This window comes from Mastacembelus armatus, chromosome 24, assembly GCF_900324485.2.
Source record: "Mastacembelus armatus chromosome 24, fMasArm1.2, whole genome shotgun sequence".
Taxonomy (NCBI): domain Eukaryota; kingdom Metazoa; phylum Chordata; class Actinopteri; order Synbranchiformes; family Mastacembelidae; genus Mastacembelus; species Mastacembelus armatus.
Window position 1 is genome coordinate 11,542,399 of NC_046656.1, and position 19,823 is coordinate 11,562,221.

At 39.5% G+C, this 19,823-nt stretch overlaps 2 protein-coding genes across 3 annotated transcripts; one reads left to right on the forward strand and one right to left on the reverse strand.

Moving 5' to 3' along the window:
- Positions 1 to 230: 230 nt before the first annotated feature.
- Positions 231 to 5,057, reverse strand: LOC113137675 (alpha-N-acetylgalactosaminidase-like). Its single transcript, XM_026319519.1, has 9 exons — positions 4,921 to 5,057; positions 4,260 to 4,416; positions 3,969 to 4,109; positions 3,265 to 3,476; positions 3,085 to 3,179; positions 2,722 to 2,883; positions 2,130 to 2,327; positions 1,851 to 1,991; positions 231 to 1,085 (listed from the first exon to the last, which is right to left on the reverse strand). Exons 2-9 carry the CDS (start codon positions 4,412 to 4,414, stop codon positions 885 to 887), a joined length of 1,305 nt encoding a protein of 434 aa, XP_026175304.1. The 5' UTR covers positions 4,415 to 4,416; positions 4,921 to 5,057; the 3' UTR covers positions 231 to 884.
- A 1,770-nt stretch (positions 5,058 to 6,827) lies between these two features.
- LOC113137416 (adenylate cyclase type 3-like) lies at positions 6,828 to 19,076 on the forward strand. 2 transcript variants are annotated; one of them, XM_026319038.1, is made up of 21 exons: positions 6,828 to 6,933; positions 7,511 to 10,583; positions 11,319 to 11,468; positions 12,810 to 12,949; positions 13,042 to 13,153; positions 13,357 to 13,484; positions 13,656 to 13,814; positions 13,902 to 14,061; positions 14,249 to 14,356; positions 14,552 to 14,628; positions 14,815 to 14,976; positions 15,244 to 15,331; positions 15,534 to 15,650; positions 16,389 to 16,660; positions 16,864 to 16,945; positions 17,083 to 17,241; positions 17,465 to 17,611; positions 17,759 to 17,875; positions 17,997 to 18,123; positions 18,210 to 18,334; positions 18,434 to 19,076. In XM_026319038.1, exons 2-21 carry the CDS (start codon positions 9,903 to 9,905, stop codon positions 18,605 to 18,607), a joined length of 3,285 nt encoding a protein of 1,094 aa, XP_026174823.1. In that variant the 5' UTR covers positions 6,828 to 6,933; positions 7,511 to 9,902; the 3' UTR covers positions 18,608 to 19,076. The 2 variants fall into 2 exon arrangements, with proteins under 2 accessions (XP_026174823.1, XP_026174824.1); XM_026319039.1 differs by lacking the exon at positions 6,828 to 6,933 and adding an exon at positions 7,180 to 7,319.
- Positions 19,077 to 19,823: the final 747 nt, after the last annotated feature.

A 19,823-nucleotide genomic window follows, 5' to 3' on the forward strand; every position in this document is an offset into this window, starting at 1 on the left:
TCTGTATTAGACAGAATCCTTCAGAGTCTTTGGGTTAAGGTCACTCCAGTAAAACATGTAATTGTCCCAAGTTGAAGCACTGACATAACATGTAATCACTGATGGGACCTTGTTCCAAAACTCCTAAAGGAGCACACTCTTGCTGTGTGTGTTCATTTATTTTAAGAAAGGCTGAACAACAAACGCGATCCCAGAAGAGCGAGATAATGAGATAATGAGAGATAATGCTAGGTCAAGATGGTTTATTTCGTTTATTTCAGTAATTACATTTACAAAACAATTTCTTACAAAAACACACAGTCAAAATATTTATCCTGAGCAGTGCAAAAGCTGGATCATGACAGAATCAAAGAATTATTCTTTAAACAAAACACAATTTAGATCAACATATTCACTAAAACCAGCATGGCAGTGGTCTTTAACATCGTGTCTTATGACTTTTAAAGCAGCCCAAACACACAACACCCTGCTTCATTCAGAAGCAGGAGACTTTTGAGAATTGGTCCTACTCTGCTCACGCTCTATGAAGTACAGAAACACTCTTTGTATCTGACTATGAAGTGTGCTATGTTTTGGATCCATTCACTTGGTCAGTATTGGAACTGCAAATGCATAATTTGAGCGAAGGTTCACAGATTACTTTAGATTAGTGATATATCTGGATGCAAGCAATTGTCCCTGAGCTCACAGTGATTCATGGAAGAGATAGTGCTCAGCTGTTGATGATAACCTAATTTAGTCATTGGCACTTTACGGTTTATAGAGAAATAAATCCTTTGGGGACCAGATGATGGTTATGTGATGTTCTGATAGGTAACACTATCAGATATTCTGTACTGAAGCAGAAGCTGATGATTTAAATCATAATGTTCAGTCCTGAGCAGTTAGAGGAATAAAGGAATGGTGTTTTCATCATCATAATGATAGGCAGATCCCTGAGGTTTGCCACGTTTATAGAACTGGTGGTGGTTCGGTTTGGCAGGTGCAGAGATATACCACATGACGACACCTGTGGGGTTCACTGACACTACAAACTCAGTGGAGTCTTTCAGCATTGTGGTCTTGTCAGTGAAGACGTCAAAGATCTGAGGAACAGTAGAAATAAACAGAAATGAAGTGATTCTCCTGTTGCAATATCATAATATTTATTTGGTTAGCAATCACCAACATGCAGAGAGGTATTTTATTGTGTGTCAAGTGCACCAACACTACTGTCCAATATATCAGGTGGGTAGTGTTGTTGATGTTGAGCTCTTTTTCAGGCAAGTACACAACCTGTATACAAAAATATCCAGGGTCACGTGGGGGATGGAGCCAATCCCAAGTGAAATTGGGCAATAGCCAGGGTATACCCTGAACAGATTTCCAGTCTATGATGAGACTAACTAACCCCAACCTGCATGTCTTTGGACTGAGAGGAAGTGTAGTACCCAGAGGAATCCCACGTAAACACAAGAAGAACATGGAAACTCCACCCAGAAAGGCTCCAGTGGGAATCGAATGGGATCCAAACCTAGAACCTTCTTGTTGTTAGGTGACAGTACTAACCACCACCCTACTGTGCCCCGGATAGCATTTAAATAACAAACAAACTAAATAATAATCAGAGCCTGCGTTGGGGTGACACATGTGGCATACTCCTTAGTGTTGACTGGGAGGACTAATGCTATTTATGTAAAATCTGAAGAGTTATTGATCAAGAATAGAATCCTGTGTGGGACTCGATTACTGCTGGGCCTGAGATTGACAGAGCACTCTCAGCAATATCACAGTGTTCCCCCTGAAAGGTAAGAATCAAACCAGCTGAATGCAACATCATCTGACTGTCTAGAAGCCTTTTAAAGACAAACCTTGTAGCTGCCAGTAGTGTAGTTAAGTTTGCTCAGGGTTGTAGGGTAGCGGTAGGGCATGTCATTACGACGACTGAAGAACACCAAGGCGCTGGCATTGTTTGACAGAGGGCGCCAGAACACTTCAATGCCACTCTTCTCCTGGCAGAAAGTAAATGGACAAAAACATTAACTATGTGAAGAGCATAAATCGGAAAAGTAAAGTAAAATAAACAAAATAAGTCAAAACTCATCTTCAGCATTTGCAAGAATTTGTAAAGTCCACGCAAAATGTATCACCTTTAAAATCCGTCTTCCCTGAATGCCCATGGGATCCTGGTTGATGCCAATGACCATTTTGTTCTGCAGGATGCTGCGGGCCCTGCTGTTGATGGTGCGCAGGTCATTGGACATGAAAAGAGGAGCAGCCATAATCGCCCACAGAGCCATCTGAGTACGAGACTGGTCGATGCTGAGACCAAAGTCACCAATAATCAGCTGTGGAGGTAAAAAAAAAAAACAAAAAAAAAAAACAGAGATGAAACAAAATGGAAGAATTTCATCGGTGTAGCACTTTTCTGACTCACAATGGAAAAACAAAATCAAAGAATATCTGAACAAAAAGATGATATGAGATATATATTTTCTGTATTTTGCCTGTTAAAACAGGGTCTGGTACTATACCTGAAGGTCCTTACAAGGACTATTAATTTTCCTTAAATACATTTTATCATTTTATAATGGAAGTTAATTTTTTTGTCAGTAAGAAGATCTGTTTCCATATGCTTAAGAAAGTGTTTTCTTTCATTTTTACTATTAGTCATTCCTAACTTTACTGTCAGATCATGTAAAACAGTAAACATAGAAATATATTTCAGTTATTATAACAAACCATATCAGGGTCATTCCATCGTCCAGGTCCAGCTGCAGGTATCAGGACTTCCTGGTTCTCAAAGAACCAGTCAATAATGTTTAGGATGCTGTCCCAAGAGTCATCTATGTCGCCATAGTTACGCCACAGGTTGCAGATCTCACCCAACTGAGAGTAATTTACCTGAAAACAAAACAGTTACTCTTGGTGAAAAACTAAAACTATTAGCGATGGACTTTAAGTATTAGAATGTAATCCTCACAACAGAGTCTAAGCCTGCTGGAAAAAAAATCTTTTCAATGAAATAAAATCTGTCAAATTGTCAGGCCTGAATATTGAAATAGAAAATAAATCATTTAAGATATGATTAGCAACTGATTATACCTTGGGTGGCAGCCCTCCCTGGTAGGCAGGCCAACTGCAGGAGTAGCCAATGGGACGCCCTGTAGCATTTAAAGCCTTTGACATGAGAGGGTAACCTGTCCAATAGAGAAACACAACTCAAACCAGGTCAAATCAGCAGCATCTCAATAACAACACAATAAAAGGCACGTCTAGTCATACCTTGTTCCTGCTCTGTGGCATTAGACCAGCAGCCGTCATATTTAAACATATCCACCTCCCATTCTGCAAAGGTTTGAGCATCTATCTCGATCTTGTCCAGTGGAGTGCCAGGGTAGCCCCCACAGGTGAGGGTCCCCATGTCCCCATAGATCCCCAGTTTGAGACCCCGGTCATGCATGTAGCGTGCCAGCTTATGGATGCCACCAGGGAACCTGAAAGGTTACAATGTCACCCAAGTGTGGATCAAATGAAATGCCACATTATTTTATGAGATGTCTCTTTTATAATGTTGAGTCTTGTGAAAGACTGAAAAGACATACATGTTAAATCCAAGTGTTGGGGACTACTTTTATGCTCGCTCAAAATTATATCAAATTAGCTTCAAATGATGTTACTATAATGTTTAAAATGTTACTAAGAATTTTGCCAATTGTTACACCTTTACTGTTCCATGTACAGCGTATATAAAAGTGAAGTGTATATTGTATGTAGTTGTATATTTATGATACCTTCCTTCCACGGTCTTCAGTGTCTGTATTGTTCTTGTGCTCCATATTATACAGGTTTTTTTCTTAGTCATATGACTGTCACAATGTCACACCTTCTATACAGGTTTATTGACTGGAAGGATTAGTTAAAGATTAGTGTTTGCAGTGAGCAACAGCGGGTGCTGGGTGTGTGTGTACGAACGGTTTATTCCATACCTCTTTGGGTCAGCCTGCAGCCGTCCCTGCTGGTCTCTCTCTTTGGACGACCAGCAGTCATCTATGTTCACATAAACATATCCCAGTTCCCTCCAGCCATCCTCTGCGAGTCTGTCTGCCATGTCTATGAACAGACTCTCACTGGAAGAAAGACCGAAATTTCTCATGAGATGGAGGAACACAGATTTTATATAAATACTTAATAGCAAATATATTTTAAAAATTTCAAAGATTAGAGCATGAAAATTGCTGTAACTGGACATGACAGTGTACCATTTTCATATTACTTGCCTGATGCAGTTCTTTGGGTCATGTTCACAGTCAATGTCACAGCGAAATCGCTCCCACGCCAGCCAGCCCATTGGAGGGGTCCTCATCAGTCCATTGTCGAGGGCGAAGGTGATCACAGAGAGCGCAGAGGCAAATACAATCACAGTAAAATGCATCTCTGCAAAACAAAGAATTCTGTTCAATCAGATGACACCAAACGCCAAATGAAAGATGCCTCATTCATAGGCCTACAGTCAAAATCACCAAACATTTTTTCTTTATTAACGTGTTTAATGAACATGAGGCTGTTTTTCACGACAGCCATCCTCTGAATACTCATAGGCTGTATTATGAGAGACAAACTGCAGGCACCTCTCACACACATACACCTGATGAGTCTCAACTGACTGGGTGTGACTGCAGCTGAAAGAACCAGCTTCTTCCATTGTAGTCTTTAACATACCAGCTGACTCAGTCGACACCCAGTCAAATACAGTTCTTACAACATGGATGATTCATGTAGAAAACGTGCATTAGCAAAGAAAACACAATATTAATAAGGATGCGTTCACTGTAAGACGATGTGTATAAAAATTTAACATACATTAATACGTTTAAAAATTTTTGCCGATGTTCGCTCGAAAATTTTCATATATTTGAATCTGCGAAAAGCAAAACTTACTTAAAGTTACTCTGCTCTGGTCCTCTCGCTGCTCCGTCTTTATAATAAACTCTACAGTGAAAGAATAAACCGCTTCGAGGAGAGGAAGCGCCAGTCACGTGACATAGCGGGTCTGTCAGCTGACCACGGAGCAGGAAGCTGGAGAGGAAAGTCCCAAAGGTTTCATGAAATTTTACTTAGATCAGATGCTTTGTTTCCAATTACACCTTTTCCTGAGCGCTAGTGTTGTAGAACAAAGTTATTAATGTTTGATAAATCACTTACTAATTACTGAGTTTAGTATAGTATAAATAAAATCTTCTACAATGTTTCTGAATGTATTTCGGGTCCAGATTTCCTACAAATTACAGAGCTAATAAAAAGACAAGCAAAGTGTCATGCTAGTAGAGGATTACTCAACAACCTGGCAACCCAAATACTGTTCCTAATAACTGATCAATAAAGAATTAGTGAATTGTTAATAACCATTAATAGAGTTATGAATTACAGCCTGCAAAATCTTTATGAACTATGCTGAATCAGTATATGTACAATGTTACACTCATGGTAAATATCACATATATATTCGTCATTCATTCACATTTTGAACATTATGGTACAAAACAATAAATGTCAGCACAAAATGTCTAACTCAAAGTTCAGAGCAAATGAGAAGTGAAAGCTGAAGGTTTGTCACCACAGAAGGAAAACATGAGCCGTGAAATCTCAGAAGCTGAACTGAAACCATGTTCTAAATAGGTCACTTTTAATAAACAAATACATAATGCAAAAACATAGTATCCTATTTTTAAGTGTCAAAAACTACACACTGAAAATCGTTTTTGGTCTGAAGCCCCAATATCTAATCAGAACAGCATCTCTGTTGAATTTGTGAAAAGGTTTTATGTGAAATAATTCACAGCATCATTTCTAATCAAAATGATTTTTCTTAAACACTTTCATTTATTATCCAATGGAACTTTAAACACTTTAAACTTTAAACAAAGCACAGCAGTGGCTGTCATCCTCCTCAAGCTTAAGACAGACTACAGCAAATGGTTCAATAGAAGCAGCAGGAGGCCTCTAAGAAATAGTAATAATCTATAATCAGTTTATTTGACAATCAGCTGTTCAGATTTCATGCTACTTGAAACACTGTGTATCCCAGTTTACAGCTTTTCTGACTATAACCTAAAGCCTGTTAAAGATAAGGGTAACATAAATGTGTCCTTTGACCTCCAATAAACAGATCTATTGAGCTTACCACCATTATAGAACTGGAGGAGGTTTAGTTTAAGGTGCAACGACAAACCCACCACAATGTCAGTGTTGTGATGTTGTCAGTGAAAGCAATCAGTCAAAAATCTGAGGAGGAGAACAGCAATTATTTTCCTACTGCAGAGACTAGGTATTACTCATTTGTATTCAGTAGCACAATACTGCAGTACAAGGGCTACAAATGAGCCGCTGGATGTGTAATGAGAACACTTCAATGCCACTTAAATTCTATGTTTTTCCAAACACTTAAAAGTATTAAACAGGTAACAACAACTCAACAACAATAGTCAATCACAGTGAAAGTGTCCCAGTGGAAACAGTACTGAGGTAGTGTAATAAAATTATGTAATTTACACACAGTTCATAATAAAATAGGTATAATATGAAATAGAGGGTTAAAGTAGGAAAGAGCAAGTAATAACAAGTAGATGGATGATTGTATATACTGTACTAAACCTATTCATCGTGTCAGGAGGCAGAGGCAACACAGCATGTAGTCAAGTCATGTAGGAAATGTACAGTAGAAAGAAAGACGATGATCACAAAGCTGCAGAAAACAGAACAAGAAGAAGCCGTTATTGAAAGTGTATTTAAATATGGGCACTGTTAATGGAAATTACACAAATCTAAATAAATGCACATTTATGTCCAGTAGGGGGCAGTAATGTCATGAAGGATGCCAGCTGCTGTAAAAGAAGAAGAAAAGCTGACTACACAAACTAGGTACACAGGGAGACATGGCAGAAACAAGTCTAGGTAAGAGTGATTCAGAAATACACTGCAAAATCTGGTCACAGGAACAGCATAACTGTACATTTTTAACAGAGTTGGTATTTAAACAGGATCTGAAAGCTGCAGTTATGTCTTTGAGCTGCAGTGTTGATTTCTAAAATTAACCAAACAAAAAAAAGCATGAGTGCAAACAAAGCATAAATCGTCATTTTACAGGGAATCAGTTGCAGTGACACTGGTATATAAGTAACGAGATGGCCTGTTGAAATGTTTGTTGTTGTTTTGTAGTTAAGAGATACTTCCTGGTTTAAAGTTTCAGCATGGAGCCGTTCAACTGTTTCCCTTTCTTCTTAAAGTGACAAGTGACAGTCTGTGCATGTTAGTGGTAGAAGAAGTAGTCATATCCTTAAGTAAGTAAAAGCAGCATTACCATAGCATAAATATATATATGTATATATATATATATATATATATATATATATATATATATATATACTAATGTAAAATTTACTATGTAATGGGTTTTTGTATTAACCAAGTAAAATGAAAATAAAACAATTCAGATGAAAACTGAAAATCCCTGTGTCTTTACCTCTTCCAGGTGTTTCTGGCATGGTAACGACAATCCTGAAAGGTGCAGCAGCAGGTTTGGCATTTGGAGAAGCTGCATTATTTGCAGTTGAGCACACATTGACTGATGATGGCGGCCTGCTCTCGGCAGCAACCCTGGCTGCTGGGCGAGCTGGTTCTACAGGTGTCGGTGTAGTGGCCTCATGCCTCGTGTTCACCTCGGTGCTCATTTCTCTGGGATGTGGTTTCCTCCTCACCGCTATCGCAATGAAGCTATGGACCAATGTTGGAGTGGGATTTTCATGGTTGGCAGAGGCCACGACAGGGGCCACTGTTGTGGTGGGTGCTGTGACTACTGGAGTATTAGTGGGCATCCTTCCACCATGGATCTACATCGCAGCCCAAGGCATTCTGGTCCTTGTAGTCTACTCATATTCTAATATAAATGACATGACCACAGCGCTGCTAATCATCTTCACCACTCTCTATGTGAGCGTTGTATATGGAAGGATGGGTGTCATGCTTGGACTCTTCACTATGGGATTTACTATCTGTGTACTTTATGCCCTACGAAAAGCACTGACAGAGAGGTTGCCACAAAGACCAAAGTCTAAAACTGGGTGCAGAATGCTGGAAAGGATATTCTTCTACTCTGTTTTTGTGGGAATACTGGGATTTTCTATAGGTTTAGTAGCAGGCAGAGCAGGAGAAGGGTCAGAAGCAGAGGTGGTTTTGATGTTGCGGTCGGTCCTCTGGGTGGCGTTTCTATCTGCAGCACTGGTCGGAGCTGGCCTGGGAACTGTGGCCATGGTTGGGGTGGGGCCTGAAGTGGCTGGAAAGGTCTCTGTGGGAGTTGCTATAATGTCATCAGTGGCCTTGAGAGCTATTCTGCAATTGGGCTTTTCTCTGGGGGCCAGAAGTAGCTTGGGGGGAGCATTAGGAGTAGCTACAGCTGCAGGGGTGTCACTTGGAGCTGCAAGTGTTGCAGCAAAACAAGCATTCAGGTCTAGAAATTCAACTTTAGCAGTTTTAGGTTCAGTAGCTGGTGGTACATTTCTGGCCACAGGAGGTGCAACATGGAAAACAACTTCTCTGACAACATCAGAACTTATAAGCATCCTGCTTGTTGCAGTGGGTGCATTTATTCTGGGTGCACCAAAGAGCCCATTCCACACTCAGGTGACTCTACAAAGGGGCCTTCTCACAGGGCCAGATCTAATTAAAGGAATCGGCATGGAAACGGTAACCGCAGCAGCAGCACCGATTGGAGCAGGGGCACTTGGGGCTGCAGTGTTAGGGACCGCAGCTCTGGGGAGACTGGGGACTGTGGGAGCTCTGGTAGCCATATTGTTGGCTTTGGGAAATATTCTGGGTGGAATAATAGGAAAATCACCATCAACAGCAAGGGCACACAGAGACTGATTAACACATGAGATTAGATCTTTCTTATTCAATTTGTGTGTGTGTGTGTGTTTGTGTTTGTGTATTCTGGTACTTCAAGATATGCTGATTTTTTTCAGATCTACTGCTTTAAAGTAAAAACATATAGATCAAATCTACCAGTTGTGTCTTAAATATCTATTATTGTGACCACCAGTGCATAAAAGAGAGAAGAGTTGGCGATAACTTCTTCTCTGAGGAAATATCGCACTGATGCCATTAAGCACTAGAGAATAACATGAATGATCAATTAGTTGACATTTGGCAGAGCAGCTTTAATGTTCCCTTTTCCTCCTCTTCACAGCATCACTGTCACATTTCCCAAGACGTGATTTCAAGCCTGTAGTTACTTTGGTTTCATCTTAGCAACAGTAACAGAGGACTTGGTGTTTAGAAAAAGGAGGGGGAGTGGGAGGAGAAATAAAGAATAATATCCACAGACAGACAAACACCTCAGTAGATTATCTGGTGGAGCACTGACTATTAAAAAAAAAAAGATTTTTACATCAGGATATCTTATTCCACCCACTTACAGTCATTTAACTTCAATGAAAAGATGATATGTTACTTTGAAATGGATAACTACCTGAGGTTCAACCTGGGAATAAGAGGCGCTTGGAAAGTTCTCTATTTTTTATGGAGCAAACAACAAAATAATTACATGAAGAGATATGGTAATAAATTCTAAAGGTAAGAGATTTTCATGGACATATGGTAAAAACTAGTTGCTGGAGCTGTGTTGAAGTGTTATTTGACACACTGGAATGGAAATATTTTATTCACTAAACAGGTTTTGACTGGATGTGTTTTATTTATTTCTTTATTTTTTGCACCATTAAAAACTTTGATCATGTAATTATCTCCAAGAGTAGCACAAAGGTGGGGCACAATACTATTTTTCCATGGATTTTGCCATTCGGCGCACTTCAGGAATACTAACACAGTATTACATTCACCAAGTGGATTATCATTAATAAGCAAAAATGTCTCTGAACCGGATCCAAACAACAGACGCGGAGCAGTCTGCAGAGTACTCTGTGGAGTATTCAGGGCAGGTGCACAGTGATCCGGTTCACGGAGCGGGTCGGACGCGTGAGGTGACCGTACTCCAGTCCAGATGCTGCCGGTGCCTGCCGCGCGCAGTGCGCCTCATCTTTACGCCCGAGTCATTGGAGAGGCTCTATCAGAGCTACTTTCGTCGGCAGAGACAAGAGAACCTGCTGGTGTTTATGATGTTTGCTGCTCTTTTCAACAGCTTCATCATCATCATGTGCGCGGTGGTGTACACTGAGGACAAACTGGCGATGTTGGTGATCGCGGCTGTGGGGCTGGCCGCGGACACCGCGCTCTACCTGCTGTGCTGGTTGCAAAAGCTGCACGCGTCGCTTGTTTCACACAGAGCGTTTGCATACATGCTGTGGCTGCTGGTGAGCGTCCACGTCTTATGTTACATGGGACTGAACAACGAGCGCTACCCCCATGCCAGTGACTCTGTGGGCTGGCAGGCCTTTTTCAGTTTCTCCAGTTTTTTGACTCTGCCACTGGACCTGCTGCCCCTGCTGCTGCTCACGGCTCTCTCCTGCGGGATACAAACGCTGGTTTTGGGGGTGACTGTCACTCAAAGGTCTGGTGTCAACCTGCAGGGGGCCATGCTGGCGAGACAGGTAACTATGGCACCTCAGTAAAGTGACAAATGATGATGGAGGAGGGCAAAGTGTAAAAGATGGTCATACAGGCTTAGAAAGAAATGAGGAGGAAGTGGAAATGCAAAGGGAAGAGAGTGGTATTACACGTCCACACTTTAATTTAGGACCAAAGGGAATCCCAGGTATCATAAGAGATAAGAAATATTTGTCATAAAAAATACCTTTTTTTTTTTTTGCCTTTTCTCTGTTGTTTCTTAACTCAAGCTTCACCTTGTCCACCTGATCACCCCAAGTTTAAATTAAAATGCAAAGAGTGACATTAAAAAAGTAACGATTTTTGTTTAAATTGAAATATATTTTAAACCCAAGCTTGCAATTGCTGCTTTTTTAAAACTTACTCTTAATTTATCTTTTTTCATAATTTTGCGCTATATCTGCATTGCATATAAATTGTGTTGCTTTTATTGTGAAAGGCCAGTCCAATCATAACTTCTCTTTGAATAAATGTAGCATCTTGGTCAAAAACAATGTCATGTTTCTAAACTGTCAATTACATCTGTCTCTCAAGGTGTTTATGCAAGAAATACATAATTCATCTAAAAACTACAATGGTCAGTTTCAAAATATTAAAATCTAGAAGTTTCTAGAAGTTCATACCAGCAACAATTCATTGTCTGAACTGTGCATCCTAGACAGTTGCCAAAAAGTGACCCTATCCACACACAAGCCTACATTCTCTGTTCATCTCTTCAGCTCCTAGCCAACATCATGCTGTACCTGTGTGCAGTCATAGTGGGTGTCATGTCGTACTACATGGCAGACAGGAAGTACAGGACAGCCTTCCTGGAAGCACGACAGTCACTAGAGGTCAAACTCACACTGGAGGAGCAGAGCACTCAGCAGGTAAACACAAGTACAGTAACTATGCATTCCTTACTAGATAATACATTTTGTTATTTTGGACAAACACATAGGGGAGACTGTTCGCTAATAGCCGTCCAGGTTGGATTTGGGTTCAGTGTGGACCCATGAAGAGTGCTCCTGTTTCTGTAGTGTTATGCCAGAACTGCATTTCATATGAGGACCCTGATTTGTTAGATAGACCACAATCAAAATCAAATAGTTGCATTTGAATATTCTGAAAGACTGTTTAAGTTTATATTAAATTTGTGTAGATTAGGCAAGTTTTAAAGTTGAAAGTTGTATGTGATTTAGAAGATTTAGTAAATGTTTGTGTGAAATTGCAGGTGTTGCATTTGAGAGTGTTTTAAGTAAAATCATTAAAACTTCAGTTCGTTTTATTATTATTTCTTACCCATGAATGGGGCAAATTATTGATATAACATGCAGATTCCCGGATTTAAAAAAAAAGACTGAAAAAGGTGTCAAGATGCCTCTGTCTTCCTTGCATATGTAAGCACAAATTCACCTGGGAAGTTGAACTGTGTGCTGTCTAATTATCGTGTGTTTTGCGCAGCTCAGGGCTAATAGGTTGACAGGTGGTTGTTTTCACCAACAGAAACACCGTCAGGGACCAGACACAATACGGTCACCTTAAGCTCTCTGACAACCACCACAACATTTACCAAACTTATGGAAAGATATGATGTGATAGTTTAAAGTCATCAATTTTTATTTTTTTTATGTTATCCTGTCTTTATTCTATTCACATGTATTACCTCTATTTGTGTTCCAATATTACTGTTGGGTATTTGCTGCTGTCCTGCTTTTTATATATTGTCTAACTGTATTCAAATATAATTTTTTTTAGTCACAATCAAATTGTGGTTATTTATATCACATTGCCTTTACAGGTATTTTATGCTATTATGTGTTTCTTCTCATTTCAAAATCCTTCACCATTTAAAGACGAATCTGAGAACTTTATTGAAGTCAAAGATAATCTAACCTACACTGTCTCCAAACTTGATGTTATTCATTTAATTATTTAATTCAGTGCAATCTCACGTCATTCTTTCCACTATCCTGACTGTGACCATTTGAGGAATAAAAAAAAGCAGACCTGTGAGAGCTGTTTAGGCAGAGGTTGAAGTGGTGATATGATATGTCGCTGAGGATGGCGAAACAGGAAGAGACTGCGAGCAAAAGACGAGATGAAATTCCCAAAATGCCAAATTCCCATTTGACAGGATCTCTTGAGGATCCCTTTAGCTCCCCACACAGAACAGTTTATTCTTTCTGTCATTACTGACGTTACTTTCCTTGACTGTTTCCTGGATGTAGGAGGAACTATTACTGTCAATCCTGCCCAAGCACATAGCGGATGAGATGCTGCAGGGCATGAAGAACCAGGCCAATCAGAAAGAAGTCCAGCAGCAGCAGCAGTTCAACACTATGTACATGTACCGCCATGAAAACGTCAGGTCAGGTTCACAGAATTATCTATGTGTGAAGGTGTTAAAAGTTTTTATAACTTTTTAACTTTTACATTGCAACATCTGCATTGTCATTGCAGTATCCTGTTTGCCGACATCGTGGGCTTCACTCAGCTGTCCTCAGCCTGTAGTGCCCAGGAGCTCGTAAAGCTGCTTAATGAACTGTTTGCCCGCTTTGATAAACTGGCAGCAGTGAGTCTCATCAAACATCTTAGATTGTTAATAAGATCATAACAGTGATCGAATAACATCGATGGTATTACTGACCATGTATTATCTGACAAATATATATTTTTTCTACCTTCTTGATAGTAATTTCTGCCAAAATCTTCTGTTCAGGTATCGACAGTGTTTTGCTTTGCAGCACTCACTTAAATCATCTGTACATTTTACAGCAACATCACCAACTGAGGATTAAGATCCTTGGAGACTGTTACTATTGCATCTGTGGGCTTCCTGATTTCAGAGAAGACCATGCGGCCTGCTCCATAATGATGGGTCTATCAATGGTAGATGCTATCTCGTAAGTAGTGACCTTACTTTCGCAGTTAAAATGAATAAAACCAATCAGAAACAGTGCAGAGGTAGGACGAATGCTTCACTAGTGAGGGGAAGAGATGTTATCAATACAGGAAATGGCAAGGACATATTCAAGACAGTAATTAATGATTTTCACTTTTCCCTGTTGTTCTAGGTATGTGCGAGAAAAAACTAAAACAGAAGTGGACATGCGTGTGGGCGTCCACACAGGCACCGTGCTAGGAGGAGTCCTCGGGCAAAAGAGATGGCAGTTTGACGTTTGGTCCACAGATGTCACTGTAGCCAACAAGATGGAGTCTGGAGGGATTCCTGGGTACAAAAAAAAATACTTTGTCCTACAGTGATGGCAGACAATCAAATTATGTTACTTATTTTACTTTTAAACTTGTGCGCTACACAGGAGAGTGCATATTTCCCAAACCACAAAGGACAGTCTGCACGGTGAATTTGATCTGGAGCCGGGAAACGGTGGAGAAAGATGCGAGTACCTGATGGAGAAGGGCATCGAGACTTGGTTGGTTCTAGTGCCTAAAAAGGAGGCAAATGAGATCAATGGGAATGTGAGTGGTTTTATTGCTATTCTCGTTTTATTTTTCAAAAACACCCCCATTTCTTTGAGACCTCGAGGTTAATAACTAACAGACCAATGGTTGCTTGAATTAAAAACAGTGTAAAGTAGCTAATTTTTCATGTTTCTTTTTTATTTATGTAACATTAACACGTTTTTTCCTGCTTCTCCTCCCTCAGACATCTGTAATAATGCCTAAAGTGAATTCAAACCAGTTGATCAACACTACTGCAGCCAATGGGAACGCAGCCTCAGCCCAGTCCACACCCACTGAGTCTAAAGAGGAGGTTAATTTTTATAAATGTCTTTATTCATTGTCATGTATAAACCTGAGTCACACATTAGTACAAATGGGCAAAGAGTGCTATTGATATTAGAAACACACACATAATTCTCAGTACCATTTAATGTGCAAAGATTTTTTTTTTAAAACTCATGAGTACACCTCTCTGATGTGTTTTTTCCCCCAATAATAACCCCAGACAAATAATACGGGTGAGGAACAAGGGATAAACAAACGACTACAGCAGGAGCTTCTGGAGAGAGAAACTCAACAAATGTAAGAAAAGAAGATAAGAGCAGAGGGAGATGATTGCACCATCAGAAGGCTGTTAAAGACAGCTGATATGGCAAAATACTGCAAAGAAATTGCCTCACTTATGAGTTATAAGCATGCATTCCCTCTCTTCTCAAACCCTTATTCATGCCTTTTCCCTGTTGCCATATCTCTCTGTGTTCCTTCCAGAATGAAGGATCATCAGATTAACTCTGTTTCGCTGCGTTTTGTGGATGGGAAACTGGAGGATCATTATTCCTCAGAGAAGGAGAAGCGAAGCGGAGCAGCGTTCTGCTGCTGCATGATAGTGCTCTTATTCAATACAGCTACGCAGATTTTCATAGACCCACTGTGAGTTAGTGTATATTACTTTGTCTTAATAGAGTTTATAAAACTTTAATACACATCTAATATGAAGGCTAATTGCTTACAGGCTTTGATGCATTCCTTAGCCATCTGTGAATAATAATATGTATATTATAAAAAAGTAGGACAATGTGTGAAGTGAATTAATGAACATTAATGAACCTATTATCGTATATATTTTGCGTGTGTGTGTGTGTGTGTGTGTGTTATAAATTGTTAGAAACTAAATGAAAATGTGTGTTCTTGTTTCAGGTTGGCTGTGAACTATGTGACTCTTGCAATAGGCGAAGTACTGCTATTAATCCTCACAGTGTGCTCCCTGGCTGCCATCTTCCCTAGGGTGAGAAAGCAAGAAGTATCCATGGAAAGAGCTAAATTTATTGCATAAAGTTTGAAAAGTGTTAATTGCGCAAACTCTTTAATTTCTGGGATATATTCACAAAAAAAATATAATTGTTTCTCATTACCTGGGCATTTGTGATTTACTGCTTGCATCAAGAACACTTGATGTTGATGATAATGACAATGATTTGTGTTTTCAGATGTTTCCCAATACATTGGTGTCTTTCTCATTGTGGATCGATCGCACCAGGTGGGCAAGAAACACATGGGCTATGGCAGCCATATTTGTTCTTACTATGGCTCTGATCGCTGACATGGTATGACTCCAAAACATTATTAAAGTCTAATACGCTGTGAATGTGTGTGTCTGTGTTTAGGCTATTTCGGAAATTAGCAAAATCTAATCTAATACAATCCACCCCAGTGTGAGTGATTCTTTTCGTGTTTGTGTTTTCATTTTGTCCTCATCAAACTGTCACTCCTTTTTATGTGTCTGACTACATGTTCCCAGTGGAATCCATTAGTTGTCTGTCTTGTTGCCTTCTGGCTCATTTGTAGTGGCCCCAAAGGAGCAGCTTGTTACACACACGGCTGCCTTTGTGGTCTAACAGGAATAGAAGTGCAAAAGCGAACATTCATTTCTTTGTCTGGCTGTCATGTGGAAGTGACAGTTACGCTTTAAAAAACATCCTTACAAAAAGAAGTGAACATGTTTTACTTTTACTATTGTTGCTGTTCTAACATGTTTTTTTCTCAACACATAATTTATATATTTAAATAAGATGAATCAGAACCAACATGGCATTAAATCCTTTATGCTAGCAAAGATTTTATTAACATATCAGGTTCATGCTGAAACAAGGATTATAAAAGTAATTTGTTAAATAAATGTATATTCTGTCACTTTTTAAGGCACGTGTTATTTTTATAATTTTTGTGGCCTTGTATAATAAATTGTTCTGTCTCACCCCAGGCATTAATACTGAGATATTAGATAATAGCTACAATAAGTGTTTACTGGAGATGACTCACTCAGTTCATTCCTAATGTTGCAGCTGAGCTGTATTCCCCCGTCCTTTTGGGTCTACAACAGCACCACTGTTCCTGTCTTCGAGTCATATGGTGACCGGGGTTGTGCAGAAAATCCAAAGCACTACACCTTCATGGCTGTGACGTCACTAATTGCAACCACCATGTTGGTACAGGTCAGCCACCTGATTAAACTAGGCCTTATGGTGCTGGTTGTGGCAGCAACTGGAGCCGTTAATATTTACAGCTGGCGGGACATCTATGACCTGTATGACTATATACGGTTTTCCTCCTACAGGTGAGAAATGGGTAAATCAATGAGTTGTGTATTTTCTTGCAATTTTATTGAAAACAAATGAATAAATAAAATCTGATGAGCCAGTACAGAAGGTTTCTGCCAGGTTTTCTTGATTTGTTTGGTGTTTCTAAATTACAGTATACTGTAATATCAGTAGCCTTTATGTGTTATCGCTAATTCTGCCTCTCTTTTTGTGTTTTCAGAGCAAATGTAGTGCCATCTAAGTACCTCATGACCATAATGATTATTATTATGATGATTGGCTTCTACTTTTTTGCCCGCAATGTGAGTCACTTTGTCTGTATCACACAGTCAGCAACAGTTAACAGGGCAGTTATCAAGATTTTTCATAGTATTTTTGCCCTACAAATGTCGTCCTAATAATCTATCACTTTCATCCTTTTCATGGGGTGTGTATGTAGTTGGAGCGTCAGTCCAGGAAACTGTTCCTGTGGAAAATTGGTGTGCATGACCAGAAGGAGAGGGTCTTTGAGATGCGACGCTGGAACGAAGCATTGGTCACCAACATGCTCCCCGAACATGTGGCCAAACACTTCCTGGGCTCTAAGAAGAGAGATGAGGTATTAAAAAAGCATGTTATATGATATATATATATATATATATATATAAAATAATGAAGGTAATATATGTGACACCTGCAGCTCATCATTGCATAGTAGTGCCATCTTGTGGGCAATTTCTTAAATACAAATTAGTGCTCCTCTGGTGTATTCTAAAAATTGTTTTCATTGAGCTTTATTAAAACAAAGAAAAAACTAACATTGTATCATTTGTCATTTGCAGGAGCTGTACAGCCAGTCTTATGATGAAATTGGTGTGATGTTTGCTTCCATTCCCAACTTTTCTGATTTCTACACTGAAGAGAGCATCAACAATGGAGGCATTGAGTGTCTCAGGATTCTCAATGAGATAATCTCAGATTTTGACAGTGTGAGTTCTGTCAGAATTTCTACAGCTGGTTGAATACATTATGAACTAACAGTACAACTTCTATATGACACCATGAACAACCTTCAGAGGTTGCAAATGCCTACGATTTACGGAAACTAACTAACTACTGTCCATTTTCTCCACCAGTTACTGGACAGGGACGAGTTCCGCTGCATCACTAAGATCAAGACAATAGGAAGCACTTATATGGCCGCATCAGGACTCACACCAGAAAGCAACACAAATGGATATGGCAATCACAAGGTCTGACACACGATATGTACTACAGATGTATCTTGTTAAAAGTGTAACAATCTACAGAATCTGGTGCTGCCAGTGGTAATGATGATAAGTGTAAATTTATTTATTTACTGCTCTTCCACAGCCACAGGACCAGTCACTGATTGAGCACTGGCAGCACCTCTCTGATCTGGCAGATTTTGCCTTGGCTATGAAAGTCACCCTCAACAACCTCAATAAACAGTCCTTCAACAACTTCATGCTTCGAATCGGTCAGTGGGTGTGTGTATTTGTGTATGTTTGTTTGTGTGTACAATTACAAGTGTGTATGATCACATTTTCATGCTGATTCCTTCAGGTCTGAATAAGGGAGGAGTTCTTGCTGGAGTGATCGGAGCTCGTAAACCTCATTATGACATCTGGGGCAACACAGTCAACGTGGCCAGCAGAATGGAGTCCACTGGAGTGATGGGAAACATCCAGGTATAGCACATACACATACCCAAAACAACATTTTAATATCCTGTGTTTGTACTGTGCCTTTTAAAACTTTTAATTTTTTATTTTGTGTATCTCCATCAGGTAGTGGAGGATTGCCATGACATCCTGAAGCAGTACGGCTTCCGCTTTGTCCGAAGAGGGCCCATTTATGTCAAAGGGAAAGGAGAGCTGCTAACATTTTTCATGAAAGGCAAAGATAAACCCAGTAGAAATGGTGCCCCAGTGACAACTACCCTACCAAACCAAGTTACCTGAGGAGCAAATAAGCCTGGGCAGACTGATCATTCTCTGGCTCTCTGATACACACAGTTTATTTACCTAGGTTTCTTTCATACCCTCTATAGTAATGTAAATCATATGCAAATAGACAAACACAGCAAAATAATACTATTATGAGCATTACAGTTGTGACCTCACAAATAAACCTGAGAACAGAAACTCAGTCTGTATAGCTGAACGTAATTCAGGAATGCAGCTGAATATCTCAGAGCTCCTGATAGAGAAGTTTTATTCCTTTGCACTTAATTCAGAGAGTGCTGTGAGAATATCAAGCTTAAATAACTTTTTGTTGTTTTACCTCAAACTGAGGTTGTGTAAAATAATGTAGGTTGATCACATTGTATTTATGTTATTAAACGTCTTTGTATTAAATATAAAAATACTACTGTACTTTGGAATGTGTAAAAGTTTCTGATCTTTCAGAAACCAAATTATTATATTATCAATAAACAAACAAAATAAAGAGTAGATTTATAGATAATGAAAAATAATTTGTTGCAACCCAATACAGATGTATGTGTTTGTTGTTTCAGTTGTTGTAAAGGTGTGACAATGGATTACTGAAAGGAGAAAGGGTCCACTGAGGTTGCATGTGTTCAGGGCCCAGATCTTTGTGCAATGCTCGTACACCCTTTTTTATTTTATTTTATTTGTTTATTTAATCAGGGGCCGCACACTAAGCATTGTTGCTCATAGGCAACCGATACCGCGTACATGGGGCATATAGCACAAGGCTAATTTGCAGGCCCTGTCCCTGGTTAGGCTTTTACATCAAAACAAAACAAACATCAGAGAAACGAATATATATATAAAAAAAACCATATCAATATTATCAGGGACAGGGGCTTCAGACCAACCACTGGCCAGAAGCCCCAGACACACAACACCAGCTGCCCACATACAACAATGCCTGTGGACCGTACCTATAAAGATCCCTATAATATATGTATGGGTCCGGACTATTTATTGCTGCTTTTATTTTTTCTGTCTAATATTTTCCATTTAGCGATCAAGTCAAGTCAGCTGTTTTTTTAATAAGCATATTACATTCGTTCTGCTTAGGCCTATTCTTGGAAATAATTAATTTGTAGCTACATGATTTATTGAGATGTGAGTGGTTTGGCTAGAAATGTAAAAGCTGGACGCTTGTGGAAATGAGGTTCATGCATTATGCTAATTTAAAAATCCGGAT

Bases quoted from the DNA above. Each gene is read 5' to 3' on its own strand.
- LOC113137675 (XM_026319519.1), bottom strand. From the start codon at position 4,414: ATGCATTTTACTGTGATTGTATTTGCCTCTGCGCTCTCTGTGATCACC. The intron at 3,477-3,968 runs GTATGGAATAAA...GTAACCTTTCAG, and splicing joins CTGCAGGCTGACCCAAAGAG to GTTCCCTGGTGGCATCCATA. The intron at 1,992-2,129 runs GTGATACATTTT...ACTTTCTGCCAG, and splicing joins AGGGAAGACGGATTTTAAAG to GAGAAGAGTGGCATTGAAGT.
- LOC113137416 (XM_026319038.1), top strand. From the start codon at position 9,903: ATGTCTCTGAACCGGATCCAAACAACAGACGCGGAGCAGTCTGCAGAG. The intron at 14,977-15,243 runs GTGAGTTAGTGT...TTCTTGTTTCAG, and splicing joins CAGATTTTCATAGACCCACT to GTTGGCTGTGAACTATGTGA. The intron at 16,661-16,863 runs GTGAGAAATGGG...TTGTGTTTTCAG, and splicing joins ATACGGTTTTCCTCCTACAG to AGCAAATGTAGTGCCATCTA.